Source organism: Bactrocera latifrons, unplaced genomic scaffold, assembly GCF_001853355.1.
Source record: "Bactrocera latifrons isolate USDA-ARS-PBARC rearing strain unplaced genomic scaffold, ASM185335v1 scaffold_17, whole genome shotgun sequence".
NCBI lineage: Eukaryota > Metazoa > Arthropoda > Insecta > Diptera > Tephritidae > Bactrocera > Bactrocera latifrons.
Window position 1 is genome coordinate 1,788,653 of NW_017535185.1, and position 26,948 is coordinate 1,815,600.

The 26,948-nt window shown below is 36.6% G+C and overlaps 3 protein-coding genes across 9 annotated transcripts in view; 1 reads left to right on the forward strand and 2 right to left on the reverse strand.

The window, feature by feature from the left end:
* Positions 1-3,284, reverse strand: part of LOC108966779 (cationic amino acid transporter 2) — a 25,337-nt gene extending 22,053 nt beyond the window's left edge. For 4 of the 5 annotated variants that reach the window (XM_018929839.1, XM_018929836.1, XM_018929835.1 and 1 more), the window contains exon 1: positions 3,110-3,284. The gene's annotated coding sequence lies outside the window, so the exon portion shown is untranslated. The remainder of the gene's footprint in view (positions 1-3,109) is intronic. The other variant, XM_018929838.1, reaches the window with a different exon arrangement.
* A 2,572-nt stretch (positions 3,285-5,856) lies between these two features.
* Positions 5,857-15,132, reverse strand: LOC108966820 (cationic amino acid transporter 2). Of its 2 annotated transcripts, none has more exons than XM_018929912.1 (5): positions 14,873-15,132; positions 9,725-10,092; positions 8,113-8,373; positions 7,262-8,047; positions 5,857-7,195 (listed from the first exon to the last, which is right to left on the reverse strand). In XM_018929912.1, exons 1-5 carry the CDS (start codon positions 14,896-14,898, stop codon positions 6,759-6,761), a joined length of 1,878 nt encoding a protein of 625 aa, XP_018785457.1. In that variant the 5' UTR covers positions 14,899-15,132; the 3' UTR covers positions 5,857-6,758. The 2 variants fall into 2 exon arrangements, with proteins under 2 accessions (XP_018785457.1, XP_018785459.1); XM_018929914.1 differs by lacking the exon at positions 14,873-15,132 and adding an exon at positions 11,577-11,838.
* Positions 15,133-18,415: 3,283 nt separating this feature from the next.
* The window catches only part of LOC108966818 (beta-1-syntrophin), a 126,697-nt gene continuing 118,164 nt past the window's right edge, over positions 18,416-26,948 (forward strand). For both annotated transcript variants that reach the window (XR_001993216.1, XM_018929910.1), the window contains exon 1: positions 18,416-19,239. The gene's annotated coding sequence lies outside the window, so the exon portion shown is untranslated. The remainder of the gene's footprint in view (positions 19,240-26,948) is intronic.

Consider the following 26,948-nt stretch of genomic DNA (forward strand, 5'->3'; position numbering starts at 1 on the left):
TGTATGACATGTATTTGTAAGGGATATTTTATTTTAAATACATTTTCATTCACGCAATATTTTTTTCTCAAAATCAAAGGTTTTCTAGTTAAGCTGTTCATAGTGCAAGCATTTCAYATGCATGTATGTATGAAAAGTATTTGAAATTCGATTTCGAATGCGAGCGCGAACGTGAACGTGGTCAATTAACGTTTCGTCAAAGCGCGGTTTGAATATCGTTTTTGTTGTTATTGCGAGAAGTATGTTTTTGTTCTGTCGCCGCTGTATAAAACACCGTGTGCTTGTCGGTATGTGTGTGTGTGTGTGCACCTGTGTTTAAACGCTGGCGTTTCATGTGCACAATAAATTTTCGCATTTTATAAGCGGTTATTCGCCGCGCTCATGTTGTTCTTGTTGTTGGCGAGTTTTAATTATTCCGGCGTATTTTGTACGTTCTTCCCCTGAGTGTATTGTACTCGCTTACTTATTTGACGCTCGGTGTCACTTAGATACTAAGTGACTGACTGATCGACTAGCTGAGTGGCCGCTGCTTAAGTGGTTACCGGTCAGTCGACGKCGAGATGCATTCGCAAATATTTTTGAAGCGTGCAAGCTTTTGCAAAAAACAAAAAGCAATAACAACAACCACTTGCATATGCAAGTGCTTGCTATATTTAAAAGCGACGTGAAGTTAAACGCTTGTGAAGCTCGCATATACATATATACATACGTATATAAATGTATGATATTTATAAATAATTGCCCGCMAACACATACACACAAATTTGGTGTATGCGGGTATATTCGTGTGTAACTATGTGGTATTTATTTCTGAAGCATATTTGTGATGAATTCCTGCTTGTATTGATTGTTTTCGATAAATTGCTATTTGTTTGTGGTTATTGTGACCCGTTGGTATGTTTCTTGAATACGGAAATTATATCTTCACCGTTTTAAATAAATTTTGTTTATAATTATCTTTTCGAGTGCGCTTCAGTAAGTAGTCAAGAGGCTATAATTTATATATTTGATAGTTTATTCGACATACGCGAGCAACTAAATATGCATACATTTACAGATACTTTTGTGCTAGAAACGGCATAAAAATTAAAGTTTTCTCTACTCACTGAGAGGGAGGGAAAGGTATGAAAATATCAAAAATAACCTTCACAGCTGCATTTGTATAGCCAAAATAGGTATATAAAAATTCTTATCTTGATTTTGAGCGGTGAGTTTGTATGGCAGCTATATGCTATAGTAAACTGATCTAAAAAATTTGTTTGGGGATAAAAGCGTTGACTACTAAACATGACTCATGCGAAATCTGGTAAAGAAATTTCGTCAAATAAAAAAGTTTTCTATACAAGGACTTAATTTTGATTGGCCAGTTTGTATGGTAGCTACATGCTATAGTGGAATGCACTATATAATATCTTTGGAGCTTATACCACTATATTAGATAATAGTTTATGCCAAATTTTGTTACAATATCACTTCAAATACAAAAGTTTTCCTTACAAGAACTGAATTTTGGGCGATCAGTCTGTATGATAGCTATATGCTATTGTTATCCGATCTGAAAAAAATTATTCGCCGATTATGACGTTGACCTCGAAAATAACTAATGCTTAATTTCSTGAAGATATCTCATCAAGTAAAAAGCTTTTCATACAAGACCTGGATTTTGCACGATTAGTTTGTATGACAGCTATATGCTGTAGTGCTTCGATCTGAAAAATTTCTTCATAGTTTGTAGCCTTCCTCTAATTAATAATTCATGTGAAAATTGATGAAGATAACTCTGTAAATAAAAAGGTTTTACATACGAAAACTGAATTTTGAGCGGGCAGTTTGTATGGCAGCTATATGCTAAAGTCATTCGATCTGAAAAATTTATGCGGGGATTGTAGCGTTGACTTTCAAAATAACTCATGCTTAATTTCGTGAAGATATCTCATCAAATAAAAAAGTTTCCTATACAAGCACTTGATACCGATCGTTCAGTTTGTATGACAGCTACATGCTATAGTGATCCGATATCGACAGTTTCGACAAGTGAGCAGCTGTTTGATGGTGAAAGGTTCTGTGCGAAATTTCAGCACGATATCTCAAAAACTGAGGGACGTTTTCTTTATTAACCGAGACACCGCTTAAGCGATTATAGCCGAAACTKAGCGACTAGTTCGCATATATGCAAACAAATATGTCTAAATCCACTCAGCTCATCACGCTGATCATTCATATATGTATGTATAAATTTTATAGAGTCTGAGATGTTCCCTTCTGTGTATTATAAACTTGATGTTCGCAGGTATCACAAATTATATAAGCTCCRTTTCAATACTATGTTAAAGAAGACAAGTAGCTCATAAGCGTTACAAAAAATTTCATTATAAATTACAATTACAGCAGCAAACTCCCGTGTAAGTATGCAAATATGCGTGTGACGTGTGTATGTATRTTTGTAGCTATGTAAACAAAGAAGTAATAAGTCATGAATTATTCTCACTTTCATTGAAGTGTATAAAGCGCAATGCGGCGTTAATGGCGAACGATCAAAGTTCCTGAAAGGTTATGCGAAACCCCCTTCCCCATGCCACACACGCAAGCATACATTTTGATGCGCTGCGCAGCTGAGCAAGCGAACGCGAAATAATGTTGAATATTGCTGAAAGTAAGCGCCATTAAATATGTAACAAGTAGTAACTCACACAGACACATGCATACAGTAATTTGCCACAGACGAGCTACGTAAATATGTTTACAACTGCAAAACTTTCAGTAAACCCAACTACAAGCACAAATTTGATACGAACTCCAGCCGCACTGATAACGGAGATAAGGATCAACTGACGTCCGGACTACATACACGGCCTAGGTATGTTTCTGTACACGTATTAAGACGCAACGCACAGGCATTCCATTCGATTTCTTTGTGTGCAGCAAATATTTACATTTCAGTTGAATGATTATCACACAGTTTCAGTTTCAGTTACAGTTCGCAAAAAAAATATAAYAACGCTAATTGCGGCTAGAATGCGAGAAGCGCGCTGAAAAAAAACAAATGCAAATAAGCTGTATCTCGAGCCAACACTATCAGCAAGATATCCGTGCTAGTGCAGTGACTAACCAAATTGAAGCTGGCCGAACAGACGACGGCGCACGAAGCTGGAAACGACAATYGAAAAAAAATTGCTTYTGATTACTGAGATAAGCGCACGTCTTGTGAGAATTTACGGCCATTAAARTGATTACAACCGGCAAACCCGATACCGACACTTTCGAGACTTTCAAGCGCTGCGATTGCTGAGCTACGACTGACTGAGCACCGAGCGCTAGCGCGCCGAGCACCTGTTGGCCCACAACGTACACGCTAGCAGGCTTCGTCACCCTCCCTTTCAACCCTCGACTGCACCTGTAAACAAGTGGAGCAGCGCGCACGCAGCCCCATGTATTGGCTGCGCGCTGCCTTGTTGCTGTTATTGTACTATAAGCAGTTGTCGAAGGGCAAACGCTGCTCTGCTACTCTCTGTTTACCAATGATAGTATGATTGTTGACATTACGTTAGAATAATTTCGACGCAGGCGCTCTCATATTAACAATTTGCGCATAATCAAATCTTTACAATGCCTACAAATATGAACTTTTAAGCTTTTTAGTTGCAAAAACTGCTACTAAGCGGGTTAGTGTTGAGTTTTTTTTAGCTCTAAATCCTTACCTAGAAAATACAGCGTAATTACGAAACCCTCTGTTGTTGTATGTGCGCGTGTATGGTTGTTTGCAGTTGTAGTAGTATGTCTTTATGCATGTTTGTATGTATTAAAAACAACGGTAAGCTGCCATATTTACCTTAGGTGGTAGTTGGTTGCTGCTCTGCTGCGTTCTCCGTTGCTCTGGCTCTTTGTCAGTCAATGGTGATAAGATACGCGTTCTGCCGCTGGTGTCTGGCTACGTGAAAAGCAGCGCGCACTTATCAGACGCCACGAAAATGCCGCATCACATTTTGTTGACTGGTACTTAAGCAAGAAAAAACCTTAACTGTGCGTGCACCGAACCTAGTATACCCCTCATGAATAAAGCAGTTTGTCATACAAGAGCTTAATATTGAACGTTCAATTTGTATGGCAGCTATGTGCTATAGTGATYCGATCTGAACAATTTCTTCAGAGTTTCTAACTTTGCTATGAAAAATAATCTGTGTCAAATCTCGTGAAGATATCTTGTCAAATAAAAGAGTTTTTCATACAAGTGCTTAATATTGAACGTTCAATTTGTATGGCAGCTATGTGCTATAGTGACCCGATTTCAACAAATTATATGAATCTTTTGAAGAAAAAGCTGTACATCATTCTTAGCAATCTCTGGCAACACTTTCCACTGCTGCSSTGATTTTCAAGACATTTCTGGCTGATATGCGATACAAGGTTACTGCTTTAGTTGCTACTTCGATATATATGTAAATGATGACTCGGGAAGTGCCAGCAGATGCATTAGAGGCCAGCTCCGCGGCTTTCACAATAGCAAAGATCTCAGCTTAAATATACTWTAGTGGTCCGGCAACTTAAAAGCTTGTCTTATGCATAACTCTGGACTTTATATTTCAAATGAAGAAGCTTACAACCAAGCCTTAGCTCACACGCTTTTATTTAAATGATAATTCTAATAATATATATTTATTTGATTACTTAATTATAATATAATTTTTGCTAATACTCACTCGCTTTGCTCTCACGCTCACTATCTCGCTATGTAATTGCTATTTTAAACGCTTTGTAATTCCCGTAATTGTAAATTATTTAAATACATTAAGTTTGTTTTAGTCCCCGTGAGTCCCGCGTGCCTATTGTGRTGTGCTGTTCTAATTCATTAAGTAGACAACTGCTTATCAAACAAAGGTTCGGGTGGCTTCTATTGTTTTCATGTCGACGCTTATAAATCAATGAGATGGCAGTAAATTTTGTGGGTGAGTCAATGCCCTCTTTTGGTAGAAAAATACTTTTGTGTTTAAATATAATTTGGACGAGCAAAATATGCTGGAAATAGACAAATACGTAGGAGTACTGTCACTCTGAGCTCAATTCTTTCATTTTGTTGATGTACTTTCGTAGAACCTTTATAATCTTGCTCTCTCGTTGCGTTATTGCCATCAAACCATTTGATGCTCTGATGAACTCTGCTTATATTCGTTATGTTTTTTGCGGACAGCCATACCATAGGCTAGGAGCGAAACATCAGGTGTGTCRTTCCCCATCTACCAGTCCAAATGCTCGAACGAGTCATCAAAAATTGGACTCAACAGATGGATTATCTGAGRCGTAGMWGYGGCCAACATTTGRAAACGATAATATTCTCATAGAAGTAAGCMTCGCTGATACTATCAACACTATTAGGTCTGCATATGCTATTGCTTTCAATCCTACTCCATTGAGTTGAAGTAGTACTCCATTYAGGCCATCACCACCCACAAAACCGTGGTGGGACAGCTTCTTGAGAACTTAAAGAAGTTCATTAAAAAAATCTTGACCAATTATTAAAACAAAATACCTCAAGTTAGGTTTTATTAAGTTAAATATCATTTGCAGTGCTATTTTATTTTAACAGAAAAATTGCTTGCTGGTAGCACCTAGTAGCTTTTAAAAAGCTTAAGAGCATTTTTGCAAAATTTAAGATTTAAGTACGCTTAGTTAATTTTCTGAATAAATAATTTTCACTCGTTTGAGCAATGAAAAAAATACAAATCGGTATATTACTGGCTAATTACCATAATAATAGTAACTGTATACCCAAATATATAACTATTACTAATATATWATGTAACAAATGCATATAAATATTCAAAATCAAAATTCGGCGAAAGAAAGCTTTTTATTAATATACTACCTTTCAGTAGTGGAACCAGAATTTTTTTTTGGGGGAGCTTTTTCTGCCAACACATTTTTAATACTATATCGATTTTACTTCGCAAATTCTGCTGAACTTTTAATTAAAAACACTCCGATTTTGCAAAATTTTTGTATTATTTGGCTGTCAAATCCGCAGCCACTCCCCCTTCATACGCCACTACATTTATTTTTATGTTTTTTAAGTTTCTTAACTTTGTTTTTGACAAATGCAACGCTGACCTAGCGAAATAGGTGGGATAGTCTTTGTTGATTTAATGTGCTGTTGAGATATCTTTGTAGAGTAGCTTTAAAGCGTTAAGGGTAGTTAGAATTGCCAAAAAAATTTTAATTTCATTAGGTATCATAACTTAGAAATAGAGMAAGTTTGAAGTAAATCTGGCAAATACTTTCCTTTCGAGCTATGCGATAATTAGTAAAGCGTTCTCGGACGCTTCAAATGCGTTTTGAGATGAACCATATATTTTTAACTGTTGACTACTGTAACTCGAAAACCGCTCTATAGATTTCATTCAAATTTCACAATTTTARTTAACTATTGGCATTTTCTCGAAATCGGGAATAAATCATAAGTGAAATTTGTGAGTTTTTCATGCCTCCGACTACACCCAACCCTTTGAATTACTTCCATTACTTTTAGTAATTAATGAGTTTTTGGTTTCAGTCACGTTGCCCTACGGGGCTGTCACGAGCTTGCGATTACTGATATACTAGGAAAAGTAAACTAACTTAAGTTAATGCTAGACTATTATAAAACTACGGTTATCGGACACTTCGAGCCCTTTTCTTGTAACAAGRCCGTTTTCTGTACCTAACTGATTAATACATGCTACCGTTAAAGGTTTTGTTTAACAATTTCGGTACGCTGTCATTGCTTTTTAACTTGTATTATTCATGATTATGAGCGGAACTTCGGTGTAATCGTTATGTAGTGGCAGACCGGACTCACTGTTCTCCGTCGCTTCTTGTAGTACCAGGCGAGATTCACGCTTGCGCTGACGGCTATAACGTATGCCATAACTGAAGTAGATTAGCAGACCGATGGCGATCCAAATGCCGAAGCGCACCCAGGTCATTACGTCCAGACGCACCATCAGGTAGACATTGATGAAGATTGAAAGACCGGGCAGCCAAGGCACCAGTGGCACTTTGAACGCCAACTGGGTACTGGAGCGTGGCTGACGTGAAATGATGAACAATATCAGCGGTAAAGGCAGGCCAGTGATGACTAGCAGCACTATGTAAGATGGAGTTATATTGCTTGGTTCGACTTCCACCTTYTGAAGAAAGTGCGAGAATACAAAACACCAAGTAACTGAAATCCAAAAAAGAAAGATATTAATAATGACGACATCAACACACTAAAGTTTATACAACTTACAGTATAATGTTATCAGAAAAGTCACCAGTCTACCRCTCCTTCCATTCGCCACCGTTATATTGTTGGTGTTGAATAACTGACGCCAAAGATTGCAATTGGTTTGAGCGCGGTCGGTCAAGGCACGTCCAGTGCCGATACCACGACCATCTCTGCGGTCRTCACYGTCGTAGCGTAATATGAGTACACAGCTCGCCACCATCGAGTAGGCCAAAAGCGTGCCGATCGACATRATGCTAACCAGCTGACTGAGTTTGAAGATGGCAGCTAGCAGTCCGGTGAGCACGCCAGTGATCAGCGTGCCTTTGAAGGGAGTTTTAAAGCGCTGACTAATCTCACCCATRCACTTGAAGAGCAGTCCATCTGAGGCCATGGCAAAAACTATGCGCGGCAATGGGAACATGGCGCCCATCATGCTGGCACATAGACCACACAGCGCGCCAATTGTTACCAAATATTCGGCAACCCACCAGCCGTAGCGACTGAAGACATGCGGCAACGGCGCTTGTTCGTCCTGCTCGTAGTACGGCAGCATCATAGTGAGCACTGTGGAGACGCCGAAGTAAGCGAGGAAAATCGTTGCGAGCGAGGTGACCACGGCAAAAGGTATGGATTTCTTGGGATTCTTGGCCTCTTCACCGGCCGTCGCGATGCAATCAAAACCAATAAATCCATAAAAACAAACCGCAGCGCCGCGTATGATGCCCGTCAAACCATATGGACTGAAACCGCCATTACCGTAACCCTCGGGAACCGCCGATTTCGGTATGGACCAGTTGCTGAGCGAAACTGTGTGGCGCAAAAGTATTAAATATTAGTTTAATTAGATGTGGGAACGCATTTTGAGACGCTACCTTTAAAGAGCCCGGCAATGATCACAAAGAGCACAACACTCAAATTGAGGAATGTGAAGACGTTATTCAAACGCGACGACTCCTTGGCACCCACTGCAATGGCCAATGCAAAAAGCACCGTAACGATGAGCGCAAAGAAATCCGGATAGTCGCCAAGACCCTCAATGTTCATTGCGAAATTCTTGCTTAAATAATCGCGCATCGCATAATTGAAGAGCTTGTCCAAATACGTGCTCAATCCTTTGACCACACTGGCGCCACCTTTAGTTACAAGAAGGGAGAGAGAGAGTGCGAGCGGGAGAGAAAAAGTGTAAGAAAGTAGTTGACATATTTATTTTAATGTGTTGTTTCGTTAAAAGTGACACTGAAATGAAAAGTTTCATGGCGAAAATTAGCGCTGCCAGCACTTTGGCACCCAAGCCAGTTAGTATTGGCTGAAACCGACAAGAAACCTGAACTTACTAAATATCCAAAGAGCTCCACAATTATCAATGGCATAAATATGAGTGTGATTCTTGCAAGTTGTTGCTGTGTTTGTGCAAATATTTTCAATTAGACATCAAAGATCGAAGTGAGTTGTTCATTCCAGAGCGCACACATACAAAGCAGTGTGATGCTCTAGCGCCTTTGCATGTATATGCGAATATATATCTATATGTATGAGTGTTTATATGTGTTTACGCACATAATGTATATGTATGTGTATATACAGCAGCATTAAATTGGAAAACGCGACGTAAATTACACTCAATTAAGGGTGCTCCAAAGTCGAATTGGAAACCGAAACAAATTTGGGAACGACATGTGCGTGCAAGTTCAACATTGTTGTTAGGGCTCAAGCGTGCTTTCTGAGATTTTGAAGATATATATTTATAGAAATAGAATATGCAAAAACGTTAACTTCGATCGTACGGAAGCCATAATACCCTTCACAAATACTCCTTAGAAGAATTTGATCGTTTAGTTTGTATGGCAGCTACGTGATATAGTGCTCCGATCTAAACCATTTCCTCGGAGATTACACCAACGTCTTAAGCAATGATTCCTGCTGAGTTTCTTGAATATAACTCATCAAATGAAAAAGTTTTTCATACAAGTACTTGCTATCGTTCGTTCAATTTGTATGACAGCTATATGCTATAGTGTTCCGATCCAAACCATTACTTCTAAAAATATATTTTTGCTTTGGGTGATAGTCTGTGTGAAATTTCTTGAAGCTATCTTCTCAAATGCAAAAGTTTTCCATACAAGCACTTGATACCGAACGCTCAGTTTGTATGGCAGCTATAAGTCATAATGATCCGAACTCAACAGTTTCCTCGGAGATTGTATCGTTACTTTATACCATAACTCATGCTAAATTTCTTGGTTATATCTCGTCAAATGAAAAAGTTTTCCATACGAGTACTTGATACCGATAGCCCACTTCCAAGGGACTATTTCGCGTATTTGGAACCAAAGGAACTGATGGACTAACTAAATCAACTTAGGTCGTCACGCTGATTATATTTATATAAGCATTCATACGATCTTTGACGTTTCCTTCAGGTTGTTTGAACTTAGTGGGCAACATAATACACCCTGTTCTAGCTATAATTAACCGTTTACTCACCGATTGCATACTCCAATATAAGATTCCAGCCAATAATGAACGCCATGAATTCGCCAATTGTTACATAACTGTATATATATGCCGAACCAGCTTTTGGCACACGCGCACCAAACTCGGCATAGCAGAGGCCGGCAAATATCGATGCAATAGCGGCGATGAGAAAACTTATAACGACCGCCGGTCCAGCATAGACCTTCGAAACTTCGCCGGCGAGCACATAAACGCCCACACCTAATGTTGAGCCAATGCCGAGTGCGGTGAGATCAAATGCCGACAGTACCTTGGCTAATTTGGACTCGGTTGTATCCTCCATGGGTTTGCGTCGCGTTAATACATGATAGGCGCCGGATATGCTAAGCGAAGGCATGCTGTGGGTGGGAATAAGAAATTGTTTGAGTTTTACTTAGTTGCAGTAGTTGGAGCGGAAGCAATTTTGTTAAATATTATATATTTTTTATGACTTGTTTACCATGCATTTTAGGTGTGAGGCTTTTGTATGATAAGTCACGTTTAGGTACGGTACGAATACACTGTTGCTTCGAGGAGTGCTTGGTTCGACTAATGTTAAAATTTCAAATTTCACCTGCATTTAGTCATATATATTTACGTCACTATATATACATATATATATATATCACTTTATTAAGCGAAATTTCAAATACTCCATATTCTACAAAGCGAAACCAATAAAGCAGTTAGCACGTTTGAAATTCAAACTATTTGCGCAGCTTAACAATATAAAGTAGAAATTAGAGGCTTAAGTCAAACCTGAATAGGTTCATTAGTAGTTTAAAGGTATATGTATATGATATATACTTATATCCTTTTATAGGTTCGCAATCGATCAAATTTACAAAACAGCATCGATCACAAGTTACGCTTACGCTTGGAACAAATGTACAGTTAACACATAAACAATAAAAGAAATTTCACCATTATTTGATTAGCACCTTTTCTCTACAGGTTTTTGTGGCAAATAAGTTAATATAATGATCAATTAAGCATTTTATAGATTATGGTTATAACTAAGAAAAAAAATTTTTTATGAGTGTGGGGTGCTAACAAATCGGCAAGTTGACTAACGCGGGCTCTACAAAGTGCGTTGTATATTTTTGGAAGATAGCTGTACGATTTTTGCTGCAGCAAACCAAACCGAAAACATATGCGAAAACAAATCCGAAAAACAAAAACAAAGAACTACGCGTATGTACCGAAATTTCAAAAGCATTGCATTTCTGTGTGGTAAGAATGCAGCTCTCTGCGCTCAAGACCTTCGAAGAATTGCTGATGCCATTGTAAGCAGAATTTTTAGCGCGCAGCTGAGTGATGCAAGCATGTTTTTTTTTTTTTAATATTTTTACTATTTACATTAAAATTGCGCAAATTAAAGTAAAACTTTCGCTTCCTACATGTTTTTTGTTTTTCATTTTTTTTTATTTTGTTATGAAAATTTTTTTTAAATAGTTTTTTTGATATTTTTTAACTTTATAAAATTTTTTTAAATAATTTTTTGGATATTTTTTTAAAATTATTTTTAATTATTTAAATTTTTTTAATTTAAAACGATTTTGTTTTAAATTTTATTTTAAATTGTTTTAATATTTCTAAATTTTCTTAATTAAATTTTTCTTTCAAATTTTTTTAATTTAAAATTTTTTTTAAATTTTCTCAAATTTTTGTGAATTTTTTTAAATTAAAAAAGTTAAGCATATTTTTATATTTTTTTTGTAAGTTCGTAGCTATGTATGTACATACATATTTATGTATGCGGCACACAAATTGTTCGTTCCATAGACTATAATAATATATGTACGTATGTACCATAATTTTTAATTTTCACACAAACAAATACCTTTGCTTCTTGTGGCGAAAAGAAATATAAATTCACACGCACTATTTAATTTTCGACCTTCACTAGTACAGCCTACAATGCGTTTTATCCTCTTGTACAGCCGTTTTGAGCGTCTTTCATTTAAAATCCAGCAATAAAAATCTATAAAAACTATCACAGCCTATGGGCACTAGTCTATTACGATTGATTCGTGTATGTCAATAGCTTGTGATCTGCTGATCAATTGGCTTCTTTTCGGCTTGAGCGTCGCTGACGATTTGACACGCAGACGGTAAATCACACAGCTGCCAAGTCGCAAGCCACTTTTGTAAATTACTGAAAGCACRAAATTTTAGCGCGTAAAATTGTAACGTAGCCAAAGCTTTTTCATGAAAGCTTTTACGTGGCTGCGGGTAAGAAATGAACACACACAGGCATACATATGTGAATGAAGCATTTAAAAGGGGTTGAAAAGCTGTGTGTGATGCTGAAGTGAAGTTRTTTTGATATTTTTGAAAATTTTAATTTTGTGCTCGCTACGCATTTATTAACTCACTTATTACCCGGTTTAAGAGATACTCACTGATTATGAATAATAGCAAAGTATTGGGTCGTTCACAAAGTAGTTTCGTTATTTTTAGTACAATTTAAAGACTATTTCCTTATTCTGTAAAACATTTTATGAAATTATATTCCATTTTCGTCTAATACGTTTTGCCAACTTTCAGGCAAGTGATAGAAGTCACGCTTATAAAATGTGTGATTCTTAGGGACATTAAACTGGTACAAGTGGTTTTTGAGGTCCTGATTTGAGGTAATGTTTCTACCAGCCTACATCCCTACAACTTTCTGAGTGAAGCGATTGGCAGCCAAACTGAGCTATAAACCAGAGAAGCAGTGTAACTCACAAATTGTTGGGGAACTTTCTTAGTTAAATTAAATCTTTCTCTCCTCCATGACGTTCTATAGCATTTTTCTGTGAAACCAACAGAAAGCAACAGACCGAGGCTGTCGTAATCTTTATAACCTGCAAGCCATCTATGGGTTAAATAACCGGTTGTTTACTCTATAGTTTAATGTACATCATTGAAAGAACTGAAGACTATCCAAAAATTTGAGTTTGTGAGAATCGTGAAGTTTTCACCAATTGGAAGAAGCGCTGATATATGTAAGTGCATTGAATCGAATGGGTACTATTTTGAAGGAGACAACATTAGGTGGACAAATSAAGAAATAACTTAATTTAATTTCAAAAAAACACACTTCCGTTATATTGACATACAGTTCATTAACCATGTGTTGAAAACTCGTTAAGGGTGGCATAACCTCTTTATCAATGGCATATAGTCATTTTGTGATAAAGCTATTATGGGTCTGTCTGGTTTTGCCACAGCGGAATYGTAGGCAACAGTAAAGTTGAAGAGCTGGCTTCTTAGTTTCGCTAATAGTGAAGTGGGAAGGCATCCACTCTCTACATGTTGTCTAGGTGATACTGCATAAATGAGCTTCACTAGCCGGTCGTTAGAGATTCAGTGAGTTTTTGTTCCTCGTTGTGGAGGTTTCAATATGCCATTTTTCTATCGGCGTTCACGCCGTAAGATTGAGAGTCTTACCGGATGCCAATTGGTGTAGCTGTATGTAAGACGAAGTGTCGCGCGAGATCAGTGTTTAGATTCTTAGAAACTCACACTTTCAGACAATTCAGCGAGATTTTGAGAATGGAAATTAAACAGCTAAGTAAATTTGTATTGGGGACAAAGCTATTGTAAACCGGCTTATAAGATTGGATAGACGAGCTCTATTTTTATAGTTTCATAAAAGACTGAATATAATAGTCCAGGTACGACGCCTGGATCAGCCATCGATCCTAGCTTAACACATACATCCATAATATTATATATACATTCATATATCACCTAAATCCAAACGAGATAGCTGGGAGTTATAAATGTACATACATATGTATATGTGAATGATCAGGCTGACGAAACGAGTTGAATCCGGGGCTAACATCTGAAATGTATAATTTGGCACAGGAGTCTGGATTGTGAGTTTTGTTGTTGTTGTAATGTTTACCTAGTCCCGTTAGGATGGTAAGGATTAGATAAATTGTTATCGAGATCATTCAACGGTAGGCCCAGACAACATGCTGTTTCGACGGAGTCGGGCCATGGAGATAGCGGTGTCAAGCGGTGTCGATTTCAAACAAATTCGGTAGGTAATTTTGTACCTAYATTCCAACATTACAGCACTGAACGAAATCAGACAAAACTATGCCTACTTCCTACATAACACTTAGTTTAATTCCGTCCGACTCTTTTAATTTCCGGTATAAAAGTCAAACACCAATTAATGTATGATAAAACTTTGCCGAATAGTGGTTTTGAGGTGTGCTGCCTTATGACCAAAAAGTGTTCAAATCGGGCCACAACTATGCAAGTAACCAGATACTGAGTACCTGTACCTCAGTTCCTATTGCGAATCCTTTACTGAAAATAACCGTCAACCTAACAGTTTTATCATTGAAATATGAAAAGAATTTTCCCGCCTTTGAGGTCTGAAAATTGCGAGTTTACCCAAATTCAGCACTTTTTTGTTATTTGTTGCTATTAATAATTTATGAGTCAGGCATGCTTTTTAAACTTTTTTTTTTTAATTTTTTTTAAGTGAAATTTTTCAGTTTATAGGCTTTTTGTGGTGAACAAAAACGAAACCTAACACGGCAACTCTGCGTAAACCAAAATTTGCCAACAAAACATTCAATATATGTACGTCAGCGCGCTCTTATCTTTCTCACCCTCTCTCTTCGCAACCATCAAGCATGTGCTGTGCGCTCTTCCAATTACTAAAACCCACTACTAGCTAGTGACTTAGTAAGTCAACTGAAAATGTTCAATATTTTGTAAATATGTAAGTCTGTATGTACACTTCCCACATGGCATAGCAATCATATGCGTGATAATAGAATTTCGTTGTTGTTGTTGGGGGAATACGTCTGCAAGCCTAAATTTAGCTGCGCGCGTAATAAAAATAGCATATCGCTTATACGCTCGTACAAATGCACTAATTCAGGTGCATGCGCTGCACATTTGCTTGGCACATAACCGCAAAAATTAAATCATTTTCTTTTTGGTATCTTTTTGTGCGACCAAATTCATTTCTATTAGACAGCTGCAACGTAGGCAGAGTGATACGATACATCAATACAATAGATTCACACAAWCATTTGTCTGCTAATATGCGTCTTCTATTCCACCTATTTCAGCGCTGTCAGGTAAGAAATTCTTACTAGCAATAGGCACGGCTGCTTCTCTTACCCACAACTTTCCAAAAACTCCTCCATTTCTGCGCCGAWTTGTTGCTTCGCTTCAACTCACTTAAATTAGTGTATTTTTATTTATTGTATTTTTTGTTTTTGCAAAATTAAATCACTGCCGCATATATTTTATTGCTGATTAAGTAATAAACTGTTCACTAAATACGCGGCGACCGGTAATAGCTGGAGCGTGCTCATGTCGCGTTCCTACGAGTGGACGTTTCACATGCGAATATCGAAACCTTAGGTGTTGTCTAAGATATATTAGATATACCTAAGCATGCACAAATGATATCGTATGTATGGATGTGGTTGCTTTTCGCCGGTCGCAGTGGTTTTTTGGTCTCTGCAAAGAGCACGTGCAATTGGAACAGCTGACGCGCGACGAACTAAGAGAGCGCAAGGGTTAYCGCCTCTTTTCGAGCTGAAAATAATTTGAGTTAAAAGCATATATATAACGTCATCTAAAATGCAAAATAATGTATGATGAAAAAAAATGAAAATCGTTGTCAGATATGATAACCAATATATAACCAATTTATAACCAAAGCTAAAATTTTTTTTATGAGTGTATCATAACCGACATATTATATAATCATTTTATAAGCAAAAGTAAAATTTTGTTTCGATATGAGTGTATGATAACCAATGTGTAACCATTTTATAACTAATATATAACCATTTTATAACTAATATATAACCATTTTATAACCAAAACTCAAATTTTGTTTCAATATAATGACCATTTTATAACCAAACCTCTAACTGTCTTTCAAAATGAGTGTGAATATATAGTATTACTATTTTATAAAAAAAACTCAAATTTATGTTATGTTACGTTTTTTCACGGTTTAGCACGGTTTAGACGATATGTTGTACTTAGAGAATGTACGCAAAAGCAAATGTTTTTCAAATGCAAATTCTATAAAAATAAAGCAATAATCTGACTTTTGATTAAGGTAGGTCACTCTACGCCACACCACGCTCGCTCTCTTGTTGCTTACATTAGCGCGCTCTCTTTTTCTTTAAATTTGTGTAACGTCAAAGGTGTAGTAAATTGATTGTAGCGCCCTGTGAGGGCATGAAATATTTGTATGTTTGCATGTATGAATGGTTCTTATTTCAAATGATAGCTGATTGGCGCAAATTGCATCAGCAGATTTTTCACCAAAGATTCYACGAACTAATAATGCTACCAAAATGCAATTAGAGCTAGCAAGTCTTAAGGTTACACGCTTTAGTTACTGATATTCCTTTGCCAGGTATATACATTTGTACGAGCAAATTTCACACAGCATTTAATTGCGGGTTCAATTTCTGTAAAAAAATATTTAATATGCGACTTTTGAATAAAAATAATAATAAAAATACTAATTAAACTAAATATGTTGAAAAAATGATGGAATTTATTTATATTGAACCATTAATTAAAACCAACAAATTTACAGCGTTGAAAAATATCTGTGAAAATTAAAAGCTTTGACAAAGCTTTCTGTTAAGTTAAACTTTTTACAGCATATGTTACTGTTAACTAATGTTATCTGCACGATTTAGCATTTCGGTTCTGTCGCACACTAAATACAAAAACGTCTTAACTCAAAATTTTCGAAATGAGTTGATGCACATAAACCATCAATTTTAAATGGAAAAATAGCTGACAGATTAGCTTTACAGCATGTAGCTTTTAAATACACTAAAATTTTAATAAAAAAGTAAGGAAACGCTAATTTCGGGGCAATCGAAGCCTCAGTAGTAGAAAAAATATTGATTTTGAAAGGAATTACAGTTGAACTCCTTTAAAAAAAGGCGGCGGTGACCATTATATATCTGAACTGGATATTCTGAAATTGAAAAAACTAACAGATTTTTAGATTAATTGGAGGAATAAGCAAAATTTTTTGGACAAAATGGCGGTTTCTAAAACTCATCGAATTTTTTAAAATTCTAACTATATAGAACCCCTTAAGATACCTCACATAAGTCTAAACACCAATTTTATCGAGTAAAGTCAGCCAGATGGTCGAAAATTCGAATATTAGTTACGTAGGGGATAGGTCAAGTTTTTACCCAATTTTATTCTATCTCAAGTATCAAGCTACACTGTCACAAGTCAAACACTCTAAAATAATTATTACTGAAAAATTTGATCAAAGACTGCATGCTTTCAAGCTTATCGTCCAATTTTCACACTGTGTGCCATAAAGCCCTCGTATAGCAACTCTAAAGCAAAACTTWATGTTTTTGGCACAATTAGTTATGGATTTATTGCACTTTTAGTAGTTTTTAACAGTATCGTTATAATACATAGGAGTGAGCAGGGTCATTTTCCGATTTCATGCATGTTCACATTGTCGTTAGGAGCTTCTAAAATATTTGCAGTCGACAAATTTGGTTGTTGTAGCATGAGTGGTTGAGCAGATATGACATTAAACATGAGAGTGGAACCACTCACACTTTCTCAAAGAATTTTAACCACATGTGCGCCTTGACACTGCAATACCCTGTGTCAAATTAGAGTCTTATATTTTAAGTTTATGCTTAGTTATGGCACTTTATAGGTTTACGGCTGAGACTTTTTGTGGGCGTGGCAGTGGTCCGACTACGTCCACCAAGGAACTCAATTTTTTTTTCGAACCTATATACCAAGTTTCATCATGATATCTCAATTTTTTACTCAAGTTACAGGTTGCACGGACTGACGAACGCGCGGACAGACATACACTCATCCAGGTTTCAACTCGTCTCGTCATCGTGAACATTCATATATAACTCTATATCYATCTGGATAAGTTTTAGCTGATACCTACAAACGTCAGGTGAACAAAACTATAATACTCTGTAGCACCATGTTGAAGGAGTATAATAAGAGCACTTGATCGTTCAGTTTATTATAGCTATATAATATAATTGTCCGATCTAAAACAATTTCACGATATATGGCTATGATTTCTTAAGCAGGAAATCAAGCCAAATTTGGTGTGAAATAAAAAAGTTTTTCATATATGAACTTAATTTTGATCCTTCAGTTTGTATGGCAGCCATATATAAAAATCGTCAGATTTGGAAAATGTTTTTCAAATTATATAGCAATATTTTGGGCAATAATCCATGTCAAATTTCGTGAAGATATCTCTTCAAATAAAAAATAGTTTCATACAAGAATTTACGCGCGATCTTTCAGTTTATATGACAGCTATATGCTATAGTGAACCGATAWCGGCAGCGCCAACAAAGAAGCATCCTCTTGAGTGGAAAAGTACGTGTAAAAAGTCTCAGAGCGTTAACTCAAAAATTGAGCGACTAGCAGTCATATAAAAAATATMTCCCAAATCCAAATACAACATATTAATTTAAGCTCAATTGGTTACTCTGCTTTGCAAGCGCAGGATAAAAGAGAGCGCCACTGCAAACAAACACAACGCACACGAAGAGTGCGCGAGCCAACACACTGTGCTCTGTATAAGCTTTCCTAACACTATTGCTGCYTATTGGAGATTTAAAATTCGATGCAGCGCCACTGCATAAACTCAGTTGCGAGCGAACATTCGCGGATAAAGGATGTGTAAATCGTGCRTGGKACGCGKCGTGGCGGTTTAAATTAAGTGTTMAGTGTTATAATTATATCTGTGTATGGACTGGTGTAATGTGTAAGTTTGTGTTGATTTGTGTGTGCGCGTGGTATGGTGGCGTGGGTGCTGACGCGTATCCCCGCAATTAGTGGTGCCAATAAAGTGAATAATACTAAAGTGCATTTGGTTACAAAAATTTTTGTTGGACTTGTGCTTTGAAGTGTGCAAATTTGCGTATTTAATGAAGCAACAAAACGGCGTCGCGAGACTTCCGGAAAAACACGAGCTGTGGAAAATCAAAGAGTGCAGACATAATTGTTGTTGCTCTATAATTTATTGTGTGCGACGCGCGACCGACTCTATATGTGCGAGCGTAGAAGTATGTAAATTGGCATACCAATACATCGGCAATATTTCGCATACACACGCACAAAAGGCACTTAAAAAAGCTCGCGTTTGTGTGTCRGCATCGGTGTCGGGACTCTTCCTTGCTGTGTGCTGAAAGAAGCGTGCTGAAAGTGGCGCAGTAGCGAAAAATTGCGCAGGCGCTGTGCATGCCATGCCTGCTGTGTAATTATTTATGACGGAATAATAATAATAATAGGAAGCGATAAGCAAAAAAAAAATCATAATAATAATAAAAACAAAAATAGATAATTTGGTAATAATGATCAAAAAATTTGGTGATAGTGCAAAGTGTTTAATAGAAAATATTTGTTGAAACATTTTTTGTCTGTGAASGCCTCTGAGTAACAACGTGGTGTTGGCATGTAAACAACGAACATTTGGTCTAAAAAATGTAAGTAGATTTTATTATATATATATATGTATGTATATTTATATATATAGTATATCGTCACCTAGAGTGCAAAACAAGGTATCGTAAAAAATCTAAATGGAGTTTTTTATTGCTTATGATTCACTGCGTCATATTATATACGTAGCATACAATTTTTAGCTCCCACTCTCAATTATAACCAATATGTAAGCAATATGTAACCAATATATMACCAATTTATAACCCATACATAACCACTTTATAACCCAAACATAAATTTCGTAATAAAGTACGATAACAAATATAGAACCATTTTATAATGAAAACTCTAATTTTGTTTCAATATAAGTGTTTGATAACCAATATGTAACCATTTTATAACCCAAACATAAATTTCGTAATAAAGTACGATAAAAAATATAGAACCATTTTATAATGAAAACTCTAATTTTGTTTCAATATAAGTGTTTGATAACCAATATGTAACCATTTTATAACCAAAACTTAAATTTCGTAAAAGTGTATGAYAACAAATATAGAACCATTTTATAATGAAAACTCTAATTTTGTTTCAATATAAGTGTTTGATAACCAATATGTAACCAATTTGTAACCAATACTCAAATTTTGTCTAAATTTKAATGTTTCTATTACATTCTTTTTCCTCCACCTGTAAACTTATGAAAAGTGATGTTACGTTGTTTTGTATTTTAGGTGATGATATACTTAAATATTTATTGTAATATTATACACATACATATATATTGTAACTCCCTCCATTACAYACTATGTGTTGTCTACGCTCAGTTCGCAGCAACTTAAAAGCGCGAGCTTGGTTTGCCTCGAGAAAAAAATATTTTGCACATAGTTGTTGACAAAAAATATCGCTTTTTTATTATTATCACTTGGCTATTGAACGCTTGCAATTAAAGCCGCTTTAGTTCATAATTTTGCTAATTTTTCTTAACTCTCAACGCGCTTAGCCGCCCATAGACCCCAAAGGAATTTTTTTCTGCCTTAAGGCATTTTTTTAGACTGCCAGCCAACAGTCTACCAACATTCGTGCTTTTTAATCGTTGAATGCAAAGTGCCGTTAGCGTGCTGTGGCGTTGGCGGTGGGTGTCAGTAATGGCGTTGKCGACAATAGAGAGAAAGTCTCCAAAGAGCAACGCTCAGCAAATAGTAAATAGAGCTCGCTACACGTTTAAGTTGTAAAAAAAGTAATTCTGAAAAGCAATTCTCACTCTCTCTCTCTCTCTGTCGTTGATTTGCCACCCTACACGCCACTACTTCGCCTCCTTATACACATATGTAGATATTCAGCCATACACGCGTASTACACTGTAGTAGAGCTTTTCATTCAAAATTGTAAAGTTGTTGTTGTTGCACTGCGTAATTCACCGTTAGCGTTGTTGAAGTTGTTGTTACATAGGCAGCCACCCACTACGAGTAATCACAACTAWAGCTATGCCGTGCGGCACAAACCAAAACATACTCATTTACTCAGGCGTACGTACTACACATGCTTCCACGAGACCGCATTCTACTGCTCTATACAAATATCATACTACTACGACCATATACGAACTATATATTATTTAATTGTGTAGCTTTTGTTATTTGTTGCTGTCTGCTACTAATTTCACATACTCCTTACTGTACTCAGCATTTTGTAATGCCTTGTCACTGTGTRTTAATAATTTACATGGCGAGCGCACACATAAATTTAGCAAGACATTACACATGCCGGCTGAAAACTGTGTRGCGTTGATTCCTGCATCCTTCRGCACACTTGRACGCGCTCTCTCTCTCACCCTCTCTCTCTYCCACACCAACYTGTGTGTGTGTATGTTTGCTGCTTGGCTTGCATTGTTTTTTGCTGCTGAGCCGTCGTCGGCTGCAGGAAAGCTGGCAGGAAATGGTATGGCTGCAGCTGCGACTGACTGACTGCCATTGTCCTCGTCGTCGACATTGCGTTCGTTGACATTTTCGCTTTTACGCCTCCAATTCCTTACCATTCTTGAACGGATTTGGCTTTGYTTCGCTTGGCAAATGCGAGACTCGTTGCAATTTTCTTGKCAATMACCGGTTAGTGATTGCTTTCAGAGGGTGCATTCCAAGGGAGTAGTATGTGTTCTTGCAGTAGCATGTTGTTGTTGCTTTTGTGCGTACAAGTGGGCAAAGGTTTGTTTGGCATGTAAGTTTTATATCTATGCTTATTACAATTGCAACCGCAGACATGGCGTCTGTTGCTCTTGTTGTTTTTGCATTTGCTCTTGCCCTTGAGCGTTGTTTAGGYATCAATTACGCAGACAATGCACGTTGATTGCTCCACATCGACAATGAATGACACAATTTCAGCATGCTCCCAGTGCGCTGACAACAAGTTACATAGCTTCATAAATGTGTTTGGAAGGGAAGCGAGCGCAAAAAGGCCAGCGGCTACSGAACTAACGTCAAGCCTTGTGGCAATAGACCGACATATTCCCAAATTGAAATGTCATGAAATTATTATGGCAGAAGTGCATTTGCAATGGTATTAATTTACGAATACCTATCAGAATACACTTTGCACTGTTTATAGAGTAGTCATATTGCATACTTTTAGGCATAAATAAGCTGCATTTGCCGCCTGTGTATACTAATAAATTAGTCCCTCAGTTTTTGAAATTTCGATCTGAAATAATATACGTTTTTTTCTCCACAAAAACCTGCTCATTTGTCAGAACTGCTGATATCGGTTGACTATAGCATATAGCTGTCATAGAAACTGAGCGATAAAATAAAGTTTTTGTATGAACAATTTTTTTATTTGATGAGATATCTTTACGAAATTATGCACGTATCATTGCCTTATATAACGTTACAGTATGTGGGGAAAATTTTCATATTCGACTACTATAGGATAGTAAAGCATAGCTACGGCGAAGGACTTCAGGCCCATCAGCTTCTCCTCCTACTTACAAAAACTCTGGAGAGACTGATGGACTTGTACATAAGGTRGCGTATTCCGAAGGACCATTTATCAGCAGCGCAACATGCTTATTTTAAAGGTAAGTCGGTGGATATTGCCCTGCAAACAATCCCAGCATAGCTTGAGGAAGCCATTAGGGTTCAGAAATTTGATGTTGAGGTCTTTCTTGACTAATGGAAACTTTCAATAACGTTCTGCGGAAGAATTCTTAACTATTCTGAACCGTCTTGGGGTTGAATCAAACTTAAAACAATTAATTTTCAGTCTTCTGTGYGGCAGAGTGATTGAAACGGAATGTTAGTAGGGTAAGCCCACAATTTTGAGTTCTCTCTGCTCTTCTAAGGATTCTGTTCGTTAACGATCTGTTTAAAAAATTGAAGAATTTTAGGGTGTCCCGTGATTGCCTATGCAGRCGATGGACGATGTAGCGCATTTGGTCAAAGGAAAGTTTCTGAGTACAGTTTATGAGTTGACGCAGGGGTATCTTAATGTCGTTACAAATTGGGCAGTCATAAACGGTTTTGCCATCAATTCAAATGAAACCAAGACGGTGTTTTTCACTATCCTACGCCATCTGCAGAAGTAGTGGGAAAGAAGATGAGGTTGAAACTACTCAATCTTTTCTTTTTGAATGAATGATGAATGAAAAATCAAGTGCTTATAAAGAAAACTATTTTAGTTGACAAGATATCTTCACGAAATTCGGTCGGGATTGTTGGCCAAAGTAACGCCAAAATATCTGAAAAATCTAATTTCCAGATCGGCCCACTATACCAYACAGCTGTCATAAAAACTRAACGATCAAAATTAAGTTCTTCTGTGGAAACTTCTTTATCTTTGTAGGATATTCTTGGCATTCTTGTTTTCTAGAATCTCACTGTGATTGGCTTCAGTCCCTCTTATATTCGTAACTATAAAATAAAGAATGTAAACCAATATCTGCCACAGTTTGAATATGAATACCTTCTCTTCTACCTCTCTTCAGCGTTTATACTATTTATAACAAGTTGTGCTTAAGTCCGAAATTGCTCCGGCTTTAAATGCATCTGCTGACTCATTCTTTTCTGTTTAATATGAGCCGTTATACAGTCGGATATTTTTCAAAAGTTAAAAAATCCGTTAAGCGCCGAATACCTAAATGCCGCTTGAAATGTTAGCAGCGCAGTAAGCTCTTCCTTTGCGCAGTCGAAAAATATTGTGGCCGGAAATGAAGCCTTTAAGACTTTAAATGCATATATTTAACTGTAAATATATACAGATGTACACGAAAGACCACTGCAATGCGGTGAGGCTGTAGCGCAAACTGAAAATAGAAATAGAAATTTTTGAATAAGCACTCGCATATGTATGTATACCTCTAAACATATGCATATACATATGTATTTACATAYGTTTGTAGGTGAAAAAAGCTTTMGAGACAATGAAACCGAAAAAGGTTTTGGACAAAAGTGCAATACAAATTAGACAAAAATAAAAGATAATATGAAATGAAATAATGACTGCGGCATGAAGGGATTATAGCTGGCAGGCAGCTATGGCAGAGCATGAAAATGCAGTTGCACATATACATGCATATATGTATAYATRATTGTTGTAAGTAAATAACGGTAATAGCGACTGAATACAGTTGGCTATTACGAAGGGCGGCATAGTGCTTGGTGTTTGCAGAGTAATTTAAGTTAGTTACTCACGCTGAATTGCGTTAAAAATGCTCCCCTGCCATGGGAGGAAATACAAAGTACTTACACATAAATATATACATATATGTATATATATATATATGTAGATATATGTACAGGGACAGTGTATTCGGCAAAGCGTAGAAATGAACTTAAGTTACAGGGCATTATGTGGGGATTACATGCTTAAATAATTCGACTCGTAAGCGACACATGACACACCGACAGTTAGAGTGATGCCAATGCACAAGTCAACACACCTGTGAAATATTTAGTTGTTGTAGCAGTGCATGTTGCTCAAAAACTAGATAACAACTTTAAAATGCTATGAATTATTAGTAAACGATTTTTCGKTGCTTTTTGTGGAAATTTTTTGCAAGATAAAGAATTTTTTAAATAATTACAAACGYAATTACGCTAGATAAGCGGTATATTTGACATATTGGGATGAATATTTATAAAAYTTTACTAGTATTTAATTATTATTWTTTKCTTAAGTAATGCTTATGCACTGGGCCGTTGATATTTAATTGAAATGACAGCCATAAATGCGAAAGAAAAGCGTGCACCGTTTTCAGTTGGTTCGAAAAAATTTCGAATTTGTGCCGTTATTTTAGCAAAGAACAAGAAAAAAGTGCACTTTGGCTGTTTCGAAGCTATAATATCTTATAAAATAAAGAAGTCTTCATACGAGCACTTTGATTTATATCGTTTAGTTTGTATGGCAGCGATATGTTATACTTATCCGATCTGAACAATTTCTTCGGATATTGTACCAATGACTTGGAAAACAAAGCATGCCAAATTTTATGAAAAAATTTTGTTAAATAAAAAAGTTTTTCATACAAGAATTTGATTTTTATCGTTCAGTTTGTATTGCAGCTATATGCTATAGTAGTCCGATTTGGAAAATTTCTTTGTATATATATAGCTTTGTCTTAGGTTATAATCCACGCAGAGTTTCGAAAAAATATGTTTACAAATAAACAAATTTTTCAAACAAGCATTTAATTTTGCTCATTCACTTTGTTTGGCAGCTATATGTTATAGTAGTTCGATCGCAATTATTTCTTAGAATATCAAAGCGCTATTATAAAAAATAATCCGTACAAAATTTCGTGATAATATCTTGTAAAATAAAAAAGTTTTTTATATAAAAACTTGATTATGATTGTTCACTTTGTACGGCAGCTATATGCCATAGTRGTCAGATTCGGAAAAGTTCTTCGCATATTATAGCGCTACTTTAAGTAATATTCTATGCCAAATTTCGTGTAGATATCTCGTCAAATAAAACAGCTTTCCATACAAGAACCTAATTTTGAACATTCAGTTTGTAGGGCAGCTGTGTATTATAGCAGTACAATCGGAAGGATTTCTTAAGGTAATAAAGCGCTGATAGAGAAAATATTCTGTGCAAAGTTTCGTAAACATATCTTGTCAATTAAAAAAGTTTYTCATACAAAGACTTGATTCCCAGCGTTCAGTTTGTATGGCAACTATAGGCTGTGTAGTGATTCGATATCGACAGATCCATCAAATAAGCAGCTGTTTGAAAAGGAAAGAACGTGTGGATAATTTCAGCTGGATACCTCTAAAACTGACCTCAAAAAACTGTACAAGTGCATATAAATTCGCCACACAAATTTCGAATTAAACTATTTTTGAAACAAAATTGTTGCGGCATTCAGTGTCTTTGTGCTAAAAGCTCGAACGTCTACAAATTATTCAACGTTGATTAATTATAGCCGCACATTTTCACACATTTTCGCACATTTGAACATATTTACGAATACAGCTGTGATTGGTGGCATAGAAGTATCTAAGCTTGTTGAGTTTTCGGCGCGTGTTSGGTAGCGCAAATCAGTCGTCTATGTACTTAATTATATAAGAGCTTCTGTGTTTTATGTTTTTTGTTTGCGCCTCACACTCCAACTCGCACGCGGCAATACATAATCGTATGAGTGGCGCTTCTGCTCGCATGCTTATGCGCCGTTACTCATACGCCTGGTGTTACCCGTTGTAGGCCATACGCTGATTTGCGGTATAGTACATTGCAATTCATACACCAGTTGGCAGATACACATTTGCATGCATGTTTCATTTCATTTAATTTGACGTTTAGCGCCTGTAGTTATGCAATAATAATTAGGCATTGAATGTTTTGTAGCTGAAAATRTATGAAATCTGTTCGCACTCGAGAGCGCAGGCAATACACAAATCCTCGCATTTCATACATTTTCCTCATCGCTTCGTAATTCATTGTGTCTACAGTGTGAGCTTAGCGCRAAAAGCCCTCCAGCTGTGTGGTGTTTTGCCAGCGKTGTGGCAACTCGKTCCGCGGTACGTGGGGCTTTCACACTCTTTGATCGATGTTTATTGTTGCTTGTAGTGACATTTACATGAGTTTTGGATTATCGATAATTACGAGCAACGTGATTGATTACTTTCCTGCGGCTAAGTACCGGCGCTTCGGTGTGGGCGACCGCCGCACGAGGTGAGAAAGCAATTGAGGTGTTGATTCTGATTGCTTTGTAAGTGCGCGACGATTGCCTCACGCTTGTGTCAATCGTCATAGTCGAAAAGTCATGTCGYCAGCGCCAATTTGTTGGCGGAAATCGTTTGTTGATGTTTTAGTAATAAATTTCAAATGACGGTGGGGGGATTAGGTGATCAGTGTGGGTTTTAGGGGCATAAAAWGTCAATTATGTATATTAAAGAGCTGTTGAGTGTACTAAAGCAAATTGTGATTGATTAATAATATGCATTGATGAATTGCGATTTTATTAAAATTTGAAGGCATTTCAAAATGTAGCGTTAGCATAGCCGGTGCTGAAGTTCTTCTAAATGGGATGACCTAGTGAATGATTGAAGGCATGATCTAGGAAATGATTTTCTTATTGAAGTTCTTTGAAATAGGAGGACCTCGTGATTGACCGAACGATTTGATTATAATTACAAATATTTTTTTCAGAGCAATTTCTTCTAAAAATTAGACCTAAAATCGTATTATTTGGTTTGAAACTCCGTTAAAAATATTTTTTCCCTAATCCTTCGATTAATCTCCACTTATAGGT